This window comes from Corythoichthys intestinalis, chromosome 1 (assembly GCF_030265065.1).
Source record: "Corythoichthys intestinalis isolate RoL2023-P3 chromosome 1, ASM3026506v1, whole genome shotgun sequence".
NCBI classification, from domain to species: Eukaryota; Metazoa; Chordata; class Actinopteri; order Syngnathiformes; family Syngnathidae; genus Corythoichthys; species Corythoichthys intestinalis.
Window position 1 is genome coordinate 43,686,536 of NC_080395.1, and position 20,966 is coordinate 43,707,501.

The 20,966-nt window shown below is 38.6% G+C and overlaps 1 protein-coding gene across 1 annotated transcript in view; it reads right to left on the reverse strand.

The window, feature by feature from the left end:
* Nucleotides 1-2,275: 2,275 nt before the first annotated feature.
* The window catches only part of aldh1a2 (aldehyde dehydrogenase 1 family, member A2), a 75,283-nt gene continuing 56,592 nt past the window's right edge, over nt 2,276-20,966 (reverse strand). The window contains exons 9-13 of the mRNA XM_057833108.1: nt 19,327-19,511; nt 19,082-19,246; nt 15,566-15,723; nt 9,101-9,175; nt 2,276-3,221 (exon numbers count right to left, since the gene is read on the reverse strand). Coding sequence (XP_057689091.1) covers nt 3,149-3,221; nt 9,101-9,175; nt 15,566-15,723; nt 19,082-19,246; nt 19,327-19,511 — 656 coding nt within the window. The 3' untranslated portion in view covers nt 2,276-3,148. The remainder of the gene's footprint in view (nt 3,222-9,100; nt 9,176-15,565; nt 15,724-19,081; nt 19,247-19,326; nt 19,512-20,966) is intronic.

Consider the following 20,966-nt stretch of genomic DNA (forward strand, 5'->3'; position numbering starts at 1 on the left):
GTCCGCCACATTAGAATCCGTTTCGTTACATTGTTACAGGCATTATTATAACTACTGTATTATTATTCCCCAATTTTTATGTATAATTTATTTGTTTTGCTATATGTAATTGCATTTGTAATCGTACCAGCAGTATCTATTAACCCTTAAAGACCTGCAACATGAAGCAATTATCAAAGAATCCCAAAATTTGAAAAATAAGGTCCGAATGAAACCTATTTTTCAAATTTGCAAAAAGAAATGTCAAAATGAATATGTGTAATAAGCGCTCTAATATCTATAACCCTAGCTAAATCCTGTTTTTTTATTCTCATGGAACCTGCAGATGCATGTGTTGACTTGCATCCAACATTTTTTTTCCCAAAAAGAAATGTCAAAATTCTGAATTGCTGTCAAAATCATGAAATTTTAGGTGTATCAAATGAGATGCATTTGGCAATAAAGGGTTTAGTGCTGCAGTTATCGTATATTTTAGTAGTCGATTAATCGATCGACTAGTTAGTTCGAATAATCGAGTAATCGGATAAGGAAAATGAAAATTTAAAACACCTGAGCTGAGCCTCAAACGGTATACTTAAAAAAAAATTTTTTTAAAGAGGATCTATGTACAAGAAAAGAACAATTGGCTAAATTACATAGAAAAAGTCCACTAGCTTAAATGCTATAAAATGCTAAAGTTTGTTTTTACTTTACAATGCTCTTAACAAATGGTTCAGACACATATTCCCACAAAAAAAAAAAACTAAATATACCTATAAACTAAATTAAGAATGCATTAAAAAACATTAGCTCAAACGAAAACTTAGCTTACGTTGGTCTTAACAGGGAGCAGTTGGATTCAGCCATGTGAAAAAAGGCAGACCAGAGGCCAGTATATCCACTCTCATTATAAAACTAAATGCAAACACTTTCAAAATAAACCATTACAACGCCACTTTAATTAAACAAATACTCTAAGCAACAAAATTTAATCCGAATATTTGTTTCTAATCGAATACTCGAGTTAATCGATTAATCGTTGCAGCACTAAAAGGGTTAAGGATTTAGTGTAGGTTTTCGGGATGTGTAACGAATTAATGGAATCATAATGTATTCTTAGGGGAATATCCTGCTCGACGTACAACCATTTCGACTTACAAACAAGGTCCTGGAAAGAATTAACTTTGTATGTAGAGGTACCACTGTATAACATAACAATCGCTTTCCTTGTTTTTCTAAATATCCAGACAGGAAATCCCCAACTTTCAGGATCAAGATACAGATTCCTTTTTGCTAGTTTCGTACCTATTTCAATTATTTTACATCGTTAAAATTAGCCTTAACTTTCCATTAATTTTAGTATAGGTTGTTGCTGTCTTAAGATGCCGGCCTCTGATTGGTTTGTTTTCAACACACAGTGCATTGTAGATTACACGATGAGCGTATGCTCAGAAAACATCATATGTTAATGAATATGGACTTTGCCATGAATTCTCAAAATAATAATACTAATTATGGTTCTGTGGGAGGAGACAAAGTTGCTAACAAATGCATGGCAATGAACTGAACTGGTTTCCACATAATTCTGTGATAGTAATGGATGTTTAAAGCGACCTGATGAACATAACGCTGGCGATGATCAAATCCATGGGAATGACAAAACAGTAATTGTTCAGGTTTTGACATGAATCTATCAAACGAGACCCCTTGGTAGTTGATGGGGTTCAATGACACAGGTCAGAATGATTTTTAAACGCATTAAAAAGAAATACACACGGCTTCGGCATAAAATGAATTGTCCCTTACTATGTCTTGAGCTTCTGGGCTGATTTTGGTGGTTTTCCGGCCTCTTTAATATTCTAATTACTTAGGATAAGTGGAGGGCTGTTAAGAATAAAAGGGAGATTTTCCCATTTTCACCCAACTTCATGTGGCGATTTCTTAGAGATGAAACGCAGAAGGAAAATGATATGTCTTTGAAAAGATGAGATTATTTTTGGAGTTTTTCCTTGCCGGCATGGAGGGTCTTAAGGATAGGGGATACCCAGGACTTGAACTGTATCTATTCATTTTTGTTGCTTCATTTCTGTAAAGCCCTTTGAGACATTGTTGTTGTGATTTAGGGCTATACAAATAAAATTGAATTGAATTGAATTATTCTCTTTTTGCATATACCAAAACTTCGCTTTTGAAAAATGGGTCACTGTGACTCAGTTTGCTGTGCCGTGTCACATTTAGAATTCGAGATACTAATGACACATAGACCAACAAGTTACAGGAAAAAAAGTTTTTACTAAAAATGAAAAAGAAAAAAAAAACAAACTATGGTCGTTTTTTTTAATTTTATATCATACGGTTGTATAAACAACATGGATGGACATCAATGACAATCAGTTACATAGCATTTCAAACACATCTAACCCTCTTTTAGCAGGGAATGTTTACTTTTTTTTTTTTTTTTAACTCTTTCAATGCCATTGACAAACATCAAATCTATTTTAGCTTGGATGGCTGGCATTGAATAACCATGTTTCGGTGCCGTTGGCGGCGATAGACATCAAACCCATTTTGACTGTTCCAAATGGATTGGACGTCTTTCGCAGTCAATGAGTTAAAGAGGTTCAAATCAGCGTCAAAGGTAGACATACAGTGTTAGGTCAAGTTAAAAGGAAAAGTCAATTAAAAATCAATTTGGAATTAACGTTTCATCCATTCATAACTGAGGCTGATGACATCACCAGAGGTCCTGAAATCAGGGGGCGCTTGCTTGCATAATTTCTAGTAAAAAGTGACGACGCGTGAGCTTTGACAGCGCTGCCTCCAGCTCGGACGGAAGGAAATGTTTGATTGCAAGTGCAGTGACAGAGTCCGGCAGCAGCATGTAGACACTCTGAGGAGGAAAGCTTAGGTGCGGGTGGAGCGGCTGGAGGTTATTGCGTTAACCCCATTGTCTTTGTGAGTGCTTTAGTGGAGTTAGTGGAGGAGAGGTGGTCAATGGGGTGCTTCAGTGGTTGTCTGAATTACACACTCGGGGCAGCGACAAGTCGCCACGTGCTGGGCCGGGCGGGGAACGGGTCACAGCCTGTAATCACCATGGAGAGTTTGATGCTTTGTCAGCCATCAGCACTGAGGAAGATGCGATCTCCTCCTCCCAAAATGACAGGACGCCTTAAGAGTTCTTGGCGACCATCTTCATGGTGATGGTCTTCACCTCCGAGTACTCCCGAAGGCCACTCTCGCCCCTGAAGTGCAGAGCAGAAAACAAGAATCAGATGGCTTGACATGAATGGCAGCTAATGTGTTATTTAATGGTTGTTTTATATGAGGGGCCGTACAAGACATTTTTCATTCTGGCCCTCTCACAAACATACATTCTCCTTTCACATACATATATATTCACTCTCACACACATACATTCTCCTCTCACATGCATACATTCTCCTTTCACATCCATACATATTTACTTTCACATTCATACATTTTCACTCTCACATTCATACATTTTTACTTTCACATTTATACATTTTTACTTTCACATTTATACATTTTTACTTTCACATTCATACATTTTTACTTTCACATTTATACATTTTTACTTTCACGTTCATACATTTTCTCTGTCACGTTCATACATTTTCACTCTTATATTCATACATTTTTACTTTCACCTTTATACATTTTCACTCTCACATTCATACATTTTTACTTTCACATTTATACATTTTTACTTTCACGTTTATATATTTTCTCTCTCACGTTCATACATTTTCACTCTTATTCATACATGTTTACTCTCACATTCACACATTTTTAGTCTGTGAAATGTATGTTTGTATAAATAAAATATATGTGTATAAGAGTGAATATATATGTATGTGTGGAAAGTATGTATGAACGTGACAGGAGAATGTATGCATGTATGAGTGAAAGTATAGTGAAAACGGAAGGAGTCTAGTTGAAACGGAAGCCAGCTCTGATTGGCTAGCTCTGACTGGTAAGCTCTGATTGGCTGAGAACCTGACGCGGGTTACTGTTCATAAAATAACAACTAAGGGTCAGCATGGAAGAGGATGCACAATCACTTCGGCAAGCAGTTGGACTTTTGCAAAACATTTTGTCGACCCCAGAAACTGTAACTTCTTTGGCTTCCTGTCTCGAGCGGCGGCAAAGGACACAATCAACTGCACCCAACAGTGCTAATTATGACGCAGTTGAAAGTGAAATGAGAGACATTTTTAGACCGAGCAACTCTCGAACCTCTTCAACTGTCCAAGCGAGAGCTAATATGACCCGCTCGTAAACTACTGCGGTCAAGCCACCCTCCACTCGTAAAAACGAAGTCAAGCTAGCCGCCCCTCATTTGGATCATTGTTTGCATTGTGTGCATTACGGTAATGCAACGCGCTGGCTTCATAATGGAACACGGTGGCTTCACAGCGCAAGTCCCCCGGTGGCTTCACAGCGCTAGTCCCTTTATTGAAAAAAATAAATATGAATAAATAAAAAAACGGGAAGCCATCCAAGAACGGGTCCACTTGAGAGAGGCACTCGAGCACCCCGAGACCCAAACTAAAGTATTATGATATAAAAAATAATTTAAGAATTCCGAGTAATACTACTTAGAAAATTGCTAGTTATTTCTGTCATTTACCCTTATTTCAAATATTAATTTAAAAATATCTGGCTGATATCCCGGGACGGGTCCACTTCTGAGGTATACTAGACGACCCCAAGACTTGAACTAAAGTACTCTGATAAAATTCTGATGTATCATTTCAAAATAAAAGCACTTTGAAAATTGCCCATTTTTGCTGTCATTTCGCCTGATTTCAAAAGTTGATTAAAAAAAATCTGGCTGATATATTTCCTCACATACATATATATTCACTCTTATACACATATATTTTATTTATACAAACATATATTTCACAGACTAAAAATGTGTGAATGTGAGAGTAAACGTATGAATATAAGAGTGAAAATGTATGAATGTGAGAGAGAAAATGTATAAACGTGAAAGTAAAAATGTATAAATGTGAAAGTAAAAATGTATGAATGTGAGAGTGAAAATGTATAAATGTGAAAGTAAAAATGTATAAACGTGAAAGTAAAAATGTATGAATATAAGAGTGAAAATGTATGAACGTGACAGAGAAAATGTATGAACGTGAAAGTAAAAATGTATAAATGTGAAAGTAAAAATGTATGAATGTAAAAGTAAAAATGTATGAATGTGAAAGTAAAAATGTATAAATGTGAGAGTGAAAATGTATAAATGTGAAAGTAAAAATGTATAAATGTGAAAGTAAAAATGTATAAATGTGAGAGTGAAAATGTATGAATGTGAGAGTGAAAATGTATGAATGTGAGAGTGAAAATGTATGAATGTGAAAGTAAAAATGTATGAATGTGAAAGTAAATATGTATGGATGTGAAAGGAGAATGTATGCATGTGAGAGGAGAATGTATGTGTGTGAGAGTGAATATATATGTATGTGAAAGGAGAATGTATGTGTGTGAGAGGGCCAGAATGAAAAATGTCTTGTACGGCCCCTCATAGTTTTAATCTTCTTTCTTCTCTTACTAACTACAACAAAATATACTCTCTCAGATTCAGAGTTTATTTGTCATTGTCAGATAACATCAATACTATAACATATATTTGGTCTGAGTTAAAAATAGTGCGCTCAGGTCAACATTTAAACCTTTTCTCGAAATCTTTTGATGCTGGCTGTGTTGCATATATTCGGGTTGTTGACAAGTGGAAATACTTTTGTAATTGAGCTCATACCTCAATTTAATCATCTCTTGAACAGGGATTTTAAGAGGGTTTTAAATGTCATGAGTGTAGTTTGGGTGTTGTAATTGGAGTGGGTCTCTAGAGAAATGGGTCCCAAATTTAAAAAATAAATAAATAAAAACAAGTCTTTATTTCTTTGATGATTCTTTTTCTTAATTTTGTAACTCTCCTAATGGTAATTATGGTATGATGGCTGTAATTAGCAGATGTCCGGGGTTTCCCCCCAACGCTTTATAAGCCTGGCAGGCCACCAGGTTTTTCTTTCCTGTCAACTTATCATTTTTAAAATGTATTAATTATTATTATTATTTTTTTTTTTTCAAACATGATAGGCCACCACTGGGTTTCTCTATTAATATCTATTTTTATGCAAGTTTTATGTATTTATGCATCTAAAAAATGTATCTGAAATTAAACAAATACATTTCATTCATTGTCTGTTCCACTTATTCTCACACAGTTAGCGGGGGTGCAGGAACCCATCCCACCTAACCATGGGCAGGTGGAGGGTACACCCTGAACGGATTGCCAGCCAATTGCAGGGCACCAGGAGACAAACAACCAACCACGTACACAATCATACCTTTGAAGAATTTGAAGTGGTCAATCAGCCTGAATTCACACTTCAAGAATTGAAACATCGCTAATCCACAGACTTCATAATGATATTGACGGGACACATTCCCCAGACACTGCGCCACGCCTGCAAGTAAGGGGCCTTCCCATACTCCGCTTCAGTCGATTGAAGTCGGTCGCAGTTATTCTCAAACACATGCAGCGATCCAACACCAGAGTTAGGTTGAAAAAGTACGAAAGCTGTCCAGCATATAAACAGGAAGAATTGTCTCAGTAGAGATTTTTTTCGAGGATTCAAGGTAATTATTATATTTTTCGTACCATGCATGCATTTTGAAACTTGAAAAAAATCAATGGGAGAAATTAACCACTATGGCTTTGGCATCATAACTCGCAATATTTATGTAAAATAAATGGTAACTGCCCGGTTTTCCCTTTGAACCAAGAATCAAGACAGTTTTATGTTCATTTCTATAAAGAATTCAGGTATTTAAGCATTTATTCACAAGAATTTTCAACGTAAAAATCTCTTTGTGGTGATAAGGCGGCGCCACAGTGGCTTAAAGTCTAGCAGCACATTTAACATAGTTACGTAAAATAAATGCTAACTGCCCGGTTCTTTGCTCTTTTAACAAAGAATTGAGACTGTTTTACGTCCATACATATCTACGTGTAAAGAATTCAGGGATTTATGCATTTATTCACAGGAATTTTCTATGTAAAAAACTTTTTGTGGTGATAAGGCGGCGCCACAGTGGCTTAAAGATTAGCAGCACATTTGACATATTTACGTAAAATATGCTCGTTTTTTTTGCTTTTAACCAATATTCGAGAGTGTTTTACGTCCATATCTATAAAGAATTCAGGGATTTAAGCATTTATTCACAAGAATTTTCAACGTAAAAAGCTCTGTCTGTGTTTCCACTCAGTCAGCTTTGACGGAGATAGGCCCCCTATTAGTCGGCCCCGCGCCCTGTCAATATATTATGAAGTCTATAGCTCATCATGCCCACTCACTTACGCAAGATTTATTTTGCAAGTTACTGTGATTTTGTACAAACCTTACTTACGATAAATGAGGTGTGTCTGTGGGATGGATGGATGGATGGATGGATGGATGGATGGATACAGACTACTGTATCCTTTGAGATCTTAATGCGTCAGGAAAACAGGACGTGCACCAAACAACATAATTGGTTATCCCCGTCATGCACTACTTATGATTTTTAAAATTTTTGTTTTACCCTTACACACACATTGAACTCATTTGTTGCCATTGGTGGCGCTAGATGTCCCTCCCAGTCAAAATGGATTGGACGTTTTGTAGGGTTGTTCCGATCATGTTTTTTTTTGCTCCCGATCCGATCCCAATCATTTTAGTTTGAGTATCTGCCGATCCCGATATTTCCCGATCCGATTGCTTTTTTTTTTTTTTTTTTTTTTGCTCCCGATTCAATTCCAATCATTCCCGATAATTTTTCCCGATCATATACATTTTGGCAATGCATTAAGAAAAAAATGAATAAAACTCGGACGAATATATACATTCAACATACAGTACATAAGTACTGTATTTGTTTATTATGACAATAAATCCTCAAGATGGCATTTACATTATTAACATTCTTTCTGTGAGAGGGATCCACGGATAGAAAGACTTGTAATTCTTAAAGGATAAATGTGACTTTGTATATGGTGACTAAATATTGCCATCTAGTGTATTTGTTGAGCTTTCAGTAAATGATACTGTAGCCATTTAACTGTTCTGCCCAAATGCATGATGGTAAGTGCAACCATGACTGTGCGTAGTGGCACCAATTGATATATCTTCTCTGCGTTGGGAAATAACATAGGGTGTTAAGAAAAAGATCAACTACTACCTTTCTTCCCCACATTGCTTCCCACGATATTTCTAATTGTTGAGAGAGGGATTGTAAGGCTTTAGCCAATTAAAAAAGGCTCCAAAGACTGCCAAAATCCACTCTATTCATTTTACGCTGCCTTTTAGCTCTATATATTGGTAAAACGGCACCATTATAGATTGAAAGCAACCATGCGTGAGTGGGTCGTGCAGCGCATGCGTTAATTGCGTCAAATATTTTAACGTGATTAATTTTAAAAAATTACCACCGTTAACGCGATAAATTTGATAGCCCTACTTTAAGCCAAAACTAAAGACTCTGGATGAGTGTAAGACATTTTATCTATAATGTTAAATAAATCAGAAAACGATTTAATAAAAAAAAAATATATATATATATATTTTTTAAAAAAGGCATGTCCGATATTTTTTTGCCGATTCCGATACTTTGAAAATGACGTGATCGGACCCGATCGATGCCGATCGATCGGGACATCTTCAATGTTTTGCACTGTCAATGGCACTGAAACATCAACATTCACAGCTAGACTTCCTAGTCAAAACTTGCAGGTTGGTTGGCGCCCTTGAACAGAAACCGCTCCTTACATACGTACAGTATACATAATAGATCATGTAGAAGAAGCACATTTTGCTTTGTTGCAGGTTGCAGGTTGCAGGTTGGTTGGCGCCCTTGAACAGAAACCGCTCCTTACATACGTACAGTATACATAATAGATCATGTAGAAGAAGCACATTTTGCTTTGTGACTAACTGTGAGAGACTCTCAGTGTAGCAATATGGTCATATCCTCTCAAAAAGCCCTAGAGTCAATATTAGTGATGTTGTGGTTCATTGTGTACACTCAGCAGACAAGTCGTACTCACAATTCACGTCCATTGCCAGACATTTTATATCCTCCAAATGGACACTGTGTGCTGAGAGCGTTGAAGCAGTTTATCCTAAAAAAGTACACAAAACATTCATTATTACTCTTGTGCATTGGACTCACGGCGCGGAATTTTTTGGGCCCGGGCGGAATATCACAGCAGCGTTCATGAAGATGGATGTAGGAGCGAGTGTTTCATCACCAGCGCCATTGCTATTTTAGCCACCCTCTGGGTTTGATAACATAATCCCATTAGTATTTAGCAAACACAGCTGAAAGTAGTCTGTTAGATATTTGGGAGTTGCTTAACTTCAGACATCTGGGAAAAACAACGTGGAATTATTCAAGTCGACTTCATTCAGAGGACATAGTCGCGGTTCAAAATGTACCCAATTCCTGGCATTGATGGTGATAGACGTCTTTTGACTGAGGGCTGACAGCGATCGTTAACAGTCAAAAACCCTTTGTTATTGTTTGCCTTTGATGTTTTCGTTTTTATACAATTTGTAAAATTAGTAGTAGTAGTAGTTACTAGTAGGTCGCCATTGTTGTTTACGTCGCAGGGCGGTGACGTCATATGGTTACGCTGCCGGGCTTCCCGAGTATGACTCTAGCGATATAAACATGTCATCTGTTCAACCCTTTCAATTTGAACCCAAGAGGAACATTTATGAGCATGACAGCACTGTCAATATTTCACAAAACGAGCAGCAAAAGCAAAATGAACAGGAAAGACGGGATGAGACGTGTTGAGAGCAGGAAAAAAAACCAAAATGTGCCACACCGGCAAAACATCCTGCAAGTGGCCAATTTGACATCTAAAGTACTACCGTGCACTTTCAGCTTGTTTTGTTTAGATGCGTACAGAAAGAACATACTAAATATGCCTTAAGAAAATACTTAAACGTAGTAATATCAAATAAGTGTGGTTTAAATACGCTACGTAACTAATGTGGTCAACAGATCAACAATCTGCTTTAAAGCTATCACAAGAAAATATTATGCTTAAAAGTAAAGATGCACCGATACCGATACTCGTATTGGCAGGGGGTGCCGATCCGGCCCAAAATGGTGGTATCGGTATCGGCAAGTACCAACAAAGATGGCGCCGATACCATTTACCGATCCATTATTATAACATTTGACCGCAGCCTTTTTTTTTTCTCCTGGCGCTCACTACACTTTGTCTCTGTGTTGTGTGATGACACGTGAACACCAAGCAGCTATCGCTATTGGCCTGCTCCAGACCAATGAGAACGGGCCAATAGCCACTCCTGACCAATGACAAGGCCGCTATGTCGGCGCCGCCAACATGGCGGCGGTCGGGAAATATTTCAAAATAGAAATCCCGTCAATTAAAATCAATGGCTGCATGCAAGATTTGCGGCCTGAAAGTTTCGAGATGTGGAGTTAAATCGGCCAGTTTCAATACCTCGAACCTGATAAAACATTTGAAGACGAAACGTGAACGAACACAACGAGTTTGAGCCTGCAAGAGCAGGACTACTATCCAGAGGACGGGCGCTGGACCGGTGCAACAATCTCTGGTCAGTTCACTACGTCAACTTTGCCTTTTACTTAAAGAAATGCTGCAGTGATTTGGGAACTGTTTCCAAAGTAGGGTTGCCACCTTTCAGAAATAGAAATAAGGGGGAAAAAAAGGAGACGGGATGCTGTGGTCAATTATTATTACTTATAATTGTTAGCGTTCGCAAATGCGGAAACAAGGTTGGACCTCGACGCGGACAACAAGCAGGGGATACGTACAAGGGTTTAATTGCAAACAAAAAATTACACGCGATCGCTGGATAGTAGAAATAACAAAAGGAGTCCGTGACAGCAGGTCGACGGAGCTCAGTACTACAAAGTCGAAGGTTGACTAAGACGATAGGCAGCGAGCCAAAAAGCCAAAATAAAAACACTCAAATACCTCCACAGGGTGGAGGTTACAAATGAGTGCAGCACACTAACAGAAAAAACCCAATGCAGGAGCGTAACATGCAAATGCCGCGAGACTATAGTGCGAGATGTCAAATGGCGATCAGCAAAGCAAATATCTCGGCAGCCTTCTCTGAGCTCACCCGTGCTTAAATGCTGCGTTGATGAGCCCGCATTGAATTCAGGTGCGACGTCAGGAACGCCCCCACTAACAGCCCAGCAACAAAACACAATCTAACCAGCAGCAGAATGTGACAATAATTTAATGAAAGTTGCACTGTTTGGCCTTTGAGAGGTTTGAAAAAAGTTTACTCAGTTCATTCAGAGTTTATTATTATGAACTTATTTTTACTTTCTTACTGTTGGGCTAGTATTATACTTTGCACTAGTCTTTTTCCTATTTTGCAAAGGTAAGCAACAGTCTGACAAAGACTTGATAGCAATGATTTCACATCCAATTATGTAGCTCTTTGGGGGGGGGGGGGTGATATATATATATATATATATATAAACGGGGTGGTATCGGTATGGTATCGGTATCGGCCGATACTGCACAGCCAGGTATCGGTATCGGGGCCAAAAAATGGTATCGGTGCAACACTACTTAAAAGTATGAGATGGAAACATGCAAAAAGTATTTTCGGCAATGAAAAGGTAATAAAAGACTCAATAAAAACACAAATAGTAAGTACTTGCTACTCTTAACCGATGAGGGCATGTGTTGGACGCCTCGCCGCATAGAAGAAATTGCAGTAACCTGGTAGTATTCGTTGAGTGACAGTGACAATCTACGTCATCACCCCGAGCGTCCATAAAACATGGCGCCCTCCGTAGGCCAAGACATGTACTAAATATTATTCATTCATTCATTCATTTTCAGATTTTAAAATCAATGGCAATATTTTCCGTTTTTTTTTAATAACATATTTAAATAATAGAACAATTGTGCCTTATTAGAGCCTACAAGTCAGTTCGAGGTTCCCTTTAAATGCTTTTATTACATCTATATACTGTAGGAGAGGGGTCACAAACGTGCGGCCCGCGGTGTCATGTCTTGTCATTTTTGTTAGGGTTTCATTGTTTTTTTTCATGTAGACTTCCCTTTTTTATTTTGGTAGTTATGTGCCTCCTTGTTTCAGCCTTACTTCCTGCCCTTATGTTTCCTAATCATGATGATTGTTTCCACCTATGACACCAGTATCAATAGTCGACGTCTGAACTCGTCCCTTGCAAGTTCGTCTTGTATCCTGCCATGTCCTGAGCCACCACCTTTACTATGCTTTTGCCAATATTTATGTTGGAGCCAATACATTTTCTGTTCCTTCATTACACTTAGTTTTAAAAATCTCAAATTTAAACAAAAAAAGAAAGCCCGTGTGTTGCGTTCCTCGGGGAATTTTATTTTACTTTTCTTGTTTTATGACCTCACGTAGCTTCACTCTTTGGCTGCCATTGACCGATCTCATGACTAGTTAAAAATAAGATACTGTGACATAGGCATGTGCCGGTTACCGGTTTCAAAATCACTATGAATTTCTGTCATACTGTAGTACTGTATTAGTTATTTTTTATGTCCCAAAAATGCAGCTAGAAATCTGTGGCTTGGAGTGGTAGCACTTACCTCTCCCCCGCCGGTTATTGCTCTGTCCTGTCTGTTGGTGACACTAGACCTGAGCTTTTTCCCCCCTTATAAAAGACAAAGTCGCTAGTATCGGAGTACGTCGGCTACTGAAAAGAAGCAGACGGCTGTGGCTTATAGGAGGAAAGACAGCACACATGCTTGCGGGGGGTGTTAGGCAGGGGAAGCAACACGTCCAACATGATTTCACATTTACGTGACCATCATCTGTCACTTTACACAAAATATAAGGTAAGTAACTGTCAAGAACATTTCCCACCAGCTATGAGAGTTCACTCCAGCGTGTTTAGTGAGTCTAGCGATGGTAAAACAAATACGATAAAGTAAGATTGTTAACAAGGCAGATAACATGGCTAGTTAGCAAGACAACTAACTAGTATCCTCTCTACCATTAGCCTACTTTTGTAAAGTCTTCCGCCATTGTAAACATCTGTTCAAAACTACATTTTCATAATACAGCCTGTAGTGTTTTTCTCTCTGGTGACTTTCTCTGTTCAGAGATGGTGTGTGTGTGTGTGTGTATAATGTGTAAATAATGACACGAGTCATACACACGTGCGCTGTCTCTTAAGCCTGAGTTATACTCCCGCGTTGCGGTGAAGGCGCAGCGACTACGGCTCATTCGACATTCGATAGTTCTGCGGTGAGGGAACGCGTTGCTCTGTAATTCACCGCCAAACCACTAGAAGGGTGTGACGTTATGTTTGTACGGTTTTGGGGCATGCTCGTTGGCTTCCGCTAGTCTAGTTTAAGGGAGAAAAAATAAACAATGCAAGATGGAACTCTTGAAAGTAAATATTCTGCTCATCAACATTGAATAAATATTGAACATACAAATGTTGAGGGGCAGGCGACGCAGAAGACAGTTTCGAGGCGGTCTGCCCGAGTTTTGATGCCGCACAGAGTTTTAGACTCGGGTGGAGCGAGCTAGCTGTGGCGGCTAGCTTCAAACTGGCGTCGAGCACTGCATTCAAGGTCTGCAAAGCCCTCCAGCCCGATTTGTTTACCGTGTCCCACAACCAGCCAGTGGGAAGCCATAGCAGATTTCTGGCTTCTATGGAACTTCCCAAACTGCGTTGGGAGCCTTGATTTTAACGTTATCATAAAAAGCACTGAGTCACTCTCAATCAGTGATGATGTATCGTGTGTGAACTGTCTGTTATTGAAAATTAAAGATCAAAACAACTCTTTTGACACCAAATCTGTGCTTTATTCTTCATATACTTGAAGTGTGACACGTAAATAAGTCACAGACTCGCAGCAAACATATGTACACAATAAATGATGAAGTGCACCAACCAAAAATACGACAAAGTGATCAAAAGTTGGCAGTTTTTGGCCGACTGGGTCACCGCTTCGTGTGGCCACTCGATTCCGAACACACACGTCTCGGTGGTTCTTCCATTTAAAAAAAAAATTTTTTCAATCGCCGACCTTGCCATTTGGCAATCACAATAATGTCTTGACGAGACTTGCTCTTCGATGATACTCTCGTCGGCTTGGTCCATTTTTGTGTGTAGAAAATAATGTTTGATTCTATTCTACAATGGCGGTGATCTCGCGCTGAACCGGAAACAACAATCTGAGTGGACCAATCACAGTCCGTTTCTGCCAAGTCATACGCGTCTATGCGACGCAAAGGTTAGAAAATTCGAGAGGAGCGAGTCAGGCTACGGCGCAGGGTCGTAACTCGGGTCTTCCTTGACGGCGCAGGTCTGACGTGGAAGTATAACTCGGCCTTTACTCTCGCTCTCCATTAATATTCACCTAATTAATAGTATTAGTGGTATGTTTTTTTACATAAAATCAACTTGATCATATATTGTTTAAGTCCAGTTCTATATTACCAAGGGTTCTTGTTCTAATGCTGAGCAACTTGAGATGTGGCTGTTTAAGTTTGATTTATTTCAATTTCATTTAAAATATTTCAGTTATTTTTGTTATTTTTTGTTATTTTATTTATTCTAACATTATATTCATGTTGATGTTCCAATTTGCCAATATGTTTTGAGAAAAAAAAAAAAAAACACACATTTTAGAGCTATAATTGCAATACCGCTATACCGTGGAAACGCTGTATTTTCGCTTAAGGTTAACATACTGTCAAAACCGGCACATGCCTACTGTGAGGTAAAATTACGCACTTTTACGCGACAAAAAAAAAATAAAAATACAACTGGAGAGAAAATGGCGGACAAGACTCTGGCGTCTTAATGTTGAAATCACGTAAGTCGTGTACTACCTATAATGATCAATAATAAAAATTTTAAGAATTACAATTGAAACCTGCCGTCTATTTACTGACATGTACTTGTATACCAAAATGTTACTATTGTAGCCTACATGTCCCAAAATGTGATGTTTTCGCATCTGGATGCCATTTTTTTTTTTTTTTTTTTTTTTTTTAAGTAATCAGTAGAGTAGTAAGATTTCGGCCGACTTACGACAGGCCACATTCGTCCATCCTTTTCATTTTTGAATGGAGTAAACGTAGTTTGAGGCAGGACTGTAGTCAACAATGAAAAGTGGTGAAAAATGTTTGGCTCATGCTGAAATTAACAAAAAACTACCAAGGGCTGTAGTCATCTGTTCATAATTCTGCCCAAAAAAACCTTCAAAGATTAGGAGGTGAAGTTAAGAAATAACATTTTATAGTCATTTCATTACACACCAATGAATTAAGGTGCCAATTTACATACACAATTGTGTTATAGTACTCTGCTGCCGTGTTTTACAGCTACACTTGGAGGTAGAAAAGAAGAAACAACAGGAAAGATGTTTTTTGTAATGATAGGAAATGGCACACGGCCAGTATACAGTTAGTAAGGGCCAAGTATGCAAAGGGCAGATACTTCCTGCGGGAAAGGAGCCAAAATGACCACTTACCAGACAGTGCCAGCCTGCATGGCCGTGGACACGGTCATGGCTTTGTTGATGTCGCTAGTGAAGACTGCGGCCACCAAACCGTAATCCGTGTTGTTGGCCCGCTCGATCACTTCCTCGATTGTTTTGAACTTCATGATTTGCTGCACCGGTCCAAAAATCTGCAAAGCATTTCACAACATACACATGGTTCACTCACAGCCTGATTGGCTGCCACTGACGGTGATCGACGAACCAGAATTGCTGTAAAAATGAGCTGTATTAGCACAGACCACAGAGTAACTTTGGCATAATAAAGCTTAATCACTCAAACTAGAGAAACACATCAGCAATCTTCCTACAATTCCAATGGCTTTACTGCCATTTCATAAATTCAGTCAACGCTGCCACTGACAATCTGTTTAAACTGGGAGAGCTGAGATTACCTTATTTTTCCGACTATATAAAGTTGTTCTTCATGCTATACTTATCTGATTAAATCTTAATAGCTATGTTACGTTAGCATACCGGGCACCGGTTCAGTTCGTTGTTTATGCGTCATGTAACGTTAGCGTACCGTACACTTATTCAGCCTTTTGTTCCCTATTCTATTTTTATTTTAAATGGCCTTTCAAGATGACACGTCTGTTCTTGGTGTTGGATTTTATCCCAAAAAATTCCCAAAAATGCGATTTATACGCCAGTGCGACTTAAATGTTTTTTTCCTCTTCATTGCACATTTTTTGGTTGGTGTTACTTATACTCAGGTGCTACTTATAGTCCCAAAAATACGGTAATCATTTATTATCATGGAAAATGTCACCCAATGAGTTGATTGCTGTGTTGATTGAATTTTTTAAAATTTGAAATTTCTATCTTAACCCTTTCAGAGCAAGTAACTACTTCAACCATTTAAAAAAAACTCAATATTAGCTATTATATTATTTTTTTTAGATTATGAATCAGTATTTAATTTGTATGTTTATATAAAGGTAAACACATTTATGAATGAATATAGTGTCAACAAAAGCTAAACTAATCGGATTAAAATGAATAAAAGCAGTAACACACTGCGTTAAAGCCATAAGTAAAGCTCTAAAGTAGAGCTTAAACGATTACTCGAATAATTCGAGTAACTTGATTTAAAAAATTGATCGAGGAATTTTCTCCGCCTTGAGGAATCGTTTAATTTTGCCAGCTCTACGCATGATGTTTTGCCCCGACTACTTTTAATGCGGCAAAACGCACTGACATCACGGGAGTGGAAGAAGAGAGAGGTGGCGGATATATTTGATTTCAACCACGCATGAATATAGAAGATGAAGACGCTGACGAAAGCGAAGAGAAAGGCACCACGAAAAAGCAGAAAATGTCAAAAGTGTGGGAGCATTTCAAGCTGGAGACTAAGGTGAACACTGTTTCATGTATTCACTTTAAAACAGCGCCTGCTTAACACTACTCCCACCCGGCCCCGGCTACCTGCGGCCCCGCTGATGCTTCCTCACTCTGGCTGGACCCCGCGACCAATGACCGCCCCCGAAACCCGGGCTGAGTGCCACCCACCTATGTAGTTCCCGCTACACCGAAGGCGCCCAGTTTACTCCGAGAGCGGCGGACCGATACTCGGGACACGGGAAAATTAAGTTAACGTAGCGCTTAAAAATAAGATCAATGTTACTGTACCTTGCTAACGTAACGTTAACCCTGCGGAGGGCTAGGTTTCTATTAATTATCACTACAGTCGATGCATGGCTAACGTGTCTTTCATACAGGCTTTATTTAATCTGTAAAAACACAGCGCTGTAGTGTGATGAGGGTGTAAAATAAACACATAATAAAGCTAACAGTCAATTTGAGCTCGGCAGTCATTGATGGATAAAACACCAAGTAACAATTGTGCCTAATGCGCTCCAATACAATACAATTCAATAAACCCTATCATACATTTATTTTGAACACTGCAAAAACACAAAATCCTATCAGGACTTCCAATTTAGACTTTGGTAACACTTAGAAACAACACCTAACGTTTAAGTGATGTGTGTTATCAAGAATAATGGCATTTTTAGGATTCTATTTTATTGTTTTATTTATTATTGCATTTTATTACTTCTAAATAAGATTTTTTTTTTTTTGGTGAAAGCAGCGAATTTGTTGTTTTTCTTCTAGTCACGTCTGAGATGCAATTGTTAGCTGTTTTCAACAATGTACATCTAAAATAAAGACATTGATAGTCTAAAAATGGTTCAAGATTAGGTGAAACGTCTTGTTTTCTCATGTATACAGTGGTATCTCTACATACGAAGTTAACTCGTTCCAGGACCTTGTTTGTAAGTCGAAATGGTCGTAATACAGGATTTTCCCATAAGACTACATTATAATTCCATTTAATTCGTTCCACAGCCCAAAAACCTACACTAAATCCTTAATAAATACTGCTGGTACTATTACAAATGGCAATTACACATAGCAAAACAAATAAATTATAAATAAAAATCGGAATAAAAATATAACAATAATGAAATAATAATTCCTGTAATAATGTAACGAATTGGGTTCTAATGTGGCGGACATTTTTTTTTTCTGTACCTGAACGCACCGCGTGACTGACGTGACAGAGAGAGCGAGCGGTGCGGTCGAGAGTTTACTTTCGCTTTCAACGCTTCTTGAGAACACCGTCAACTGCGGCGGATAATAGGCGTTTTTTGTTGAATAAGTTCTGAAATATGTGATATAAACCTGACGAAGCTGGCGATTTCTTTGCTGATGTTACCGCAATAATAATTGTCGACTTAACTTATAAAGACTGGTGAACGGTGGTCAGAGGAGGACCGTGGAGATGTATTTTTGAGCCAGTTCACGGATGCGCACCCCATGCTCATATTTTTCCATCGTTTGCATCTTCATTTCAATGGTAAGCCTCATATTTTACCTTTATTCACCACCTGCACTAACATTGTTGGAACCCATGTTGATTTCTCTCTCTTGCTGTGCGTCCATCTTGCGGGAAAACAAAGTAACCGCGGCGCTGTCATAAATCGACATATTTCGAGCATGTCATCGGATGTAGAAACAAATGGCGAGTCAAATTTTACGTCAGATGTCGAAAAAATCGTGTGTTGAAGTGATCGTATGTCGAGGTACCACTGTATTATAATTGCTCTTTACGTTAAAAAAAAAAAAGTTTAATCCGATTACTTGATCAATCGATGGAATTTTCAGTAGAATACTCGATTACTAAAATATTTGATAGCTGCAGCCCAAGTCTAAAGTTGATTTTTTTCCATAAACTTAACCTCATTGAATGCTATCAACGATGCTAGACGTCCATTTCATTTAAGCTGCGAGGACTGGCTGTGAATGCTTGTCTTTTAGTGCCATTGACTGCACTAGCTATCACATTCGTTTTGATTGGGCTGGGCGAATGAACAGATTGGACGTCTATCAACCTCAATTGCATCCCATGCGTTAAAAGAGTGCCCTCTCATTGTTAAAAAAAAAAAAAAAAAAAAAGTTTGCGTATGAGAGCCTTGAATGTACCTCTTCTCTGGCAATGCGCATGTCGTCTCTCACATTGGAGAACACAGTGGGCTCAATGAAGAAGCCTTTGACGCCCAGAGCTTTGCCTCCGCACTCCAGCTTGGCACCTTCGCTGATGCCACTCTGGATGAACTCCAGCACGCGATTCTGTTGCTCCCGACTGATCTGTTAACAGAAGAAATGCGGAATAAAAGACGGGGGAAGTAGGAGATGAGCCCCTATTGAAATAGGATTTCCACTCTTACCTGCGGGCCCTGCTCGGCGGTGGGATCAAACGGGCTGCCGACCGTCCTCCTCTTGGCCCGCTCCACGCTACGGCGGACAAAGTCCTCATAGATGGGCTCCTCCACAAAGACACGCGAGCCGGCCGTGCAACACTGGCCCGCGTTGAAGAAAACGCCTTGGTGGGCCTGTTCAACAGCCAGATCCACTGAGAAAAGAAAGAATAGGTCGTTAATGAAAAGTTCCTTAAACCCTTGATTGGCCAAGTCACTATTTTTAGAATTATTCTGAAAAAATAATAAAATCATAAAGACTTGGCATCCACAAACATGGATATCCCATTTTAGATCATATACGTCATAATAAAACTCGAGTAAAATTGTTCATCTAATTAATTACATGCTTCATAATTACTGTCATTTTTGGACTACAGGCCGCTACTTTTTAGCCCCACTTTGAACTTTTTGTCACGTGCGGCTTATATATTGACGTTTACAGGCTAATCAGCTGCACTTCTCTTGGTGTGACTATAGGTCAGCGCGCCTTATACGGTATGTGAGCAAATGGCGTATTCTTGTGAATTTTTGTGGGTGCAGCTTATAGTACAGTGGTTCTTAACCGGGGTCGATCGAACCCCAGGGGTTCGGTGAGACAGTCGAAGGGGTTCGGTGAAGGATAAGACACACAGGGCCCTATTTTTGGATGCTGAAATCTAGGTAAAGTTGCGGTTTAGACCAGGTTTACAGGCTTTATTCCAATTCTTTCAACTGCTAGTCCTCTATCTGATGGGAGAAGAAACTGATTTGCTCAGTGGAAGGTTGACTTTCACTTCGTATGAGGAAGTACAACAGACCTACGGGTAACGTGCACTGCATTTACATAAAAAAACAACGACATTTGCGTCACATTTTACGCCATGAAAATAGTATGTAAGGTAAGGATGTGATAGAATGAGAATGTCGACATGAAAACAAACGTAGAAACAGTGTGAAATGAATCGATTTTAATTTCATTTTCTAATGTGAAAGGCAAATCAAAAGGCGACATTATTTGTTGTAAATTCACAGTTTGTTAAATTTGTGAGAGGATTCATGTTTTCTTTTTTTAAACAAAATTACTGTGTACAAATTTGGTGATCATTTTTTGCAGAGCTTTTAATTAAATTTGACATCATTTGCGATGTAAACATGACAGAAACTGCACGGTCAAGGTTAATACAACCAAGCAGGTTTAATGTTGAACAATATAAGATATATTGCTCCAAATTTGAATGAAAAATTCTAAGATATGCGCATTGGGCCAGTCTTGGTTTAGTGGTCTTATGATTGAAAAACATGCTGTCTAAATGAGAAGAAATTTGAATGAAAATTCATTTGGGTTTTACCTTGCTAGCTTAAATATACTGATTTTGAATTTGGGGGCGGGGGGAATCAAATTCCTAAGGGTTCAGTTAATGCAGGTTTGAAACTCATGGGGTTCACTACCTTTAGCGAGGTTAAGAACCACTGTTACATTTTTTTGTTTTAATTGAAAAGATTTCAGTGGTTAAATGAATCATATATTATACTCTGGAAGAATATAATTAATTGCATTTCAATTCAAAATGGGGGGGGGGGGGTGTTATCTGGGCAAAAACCTGAACGATCGGAAGTTAAAGTTTTAC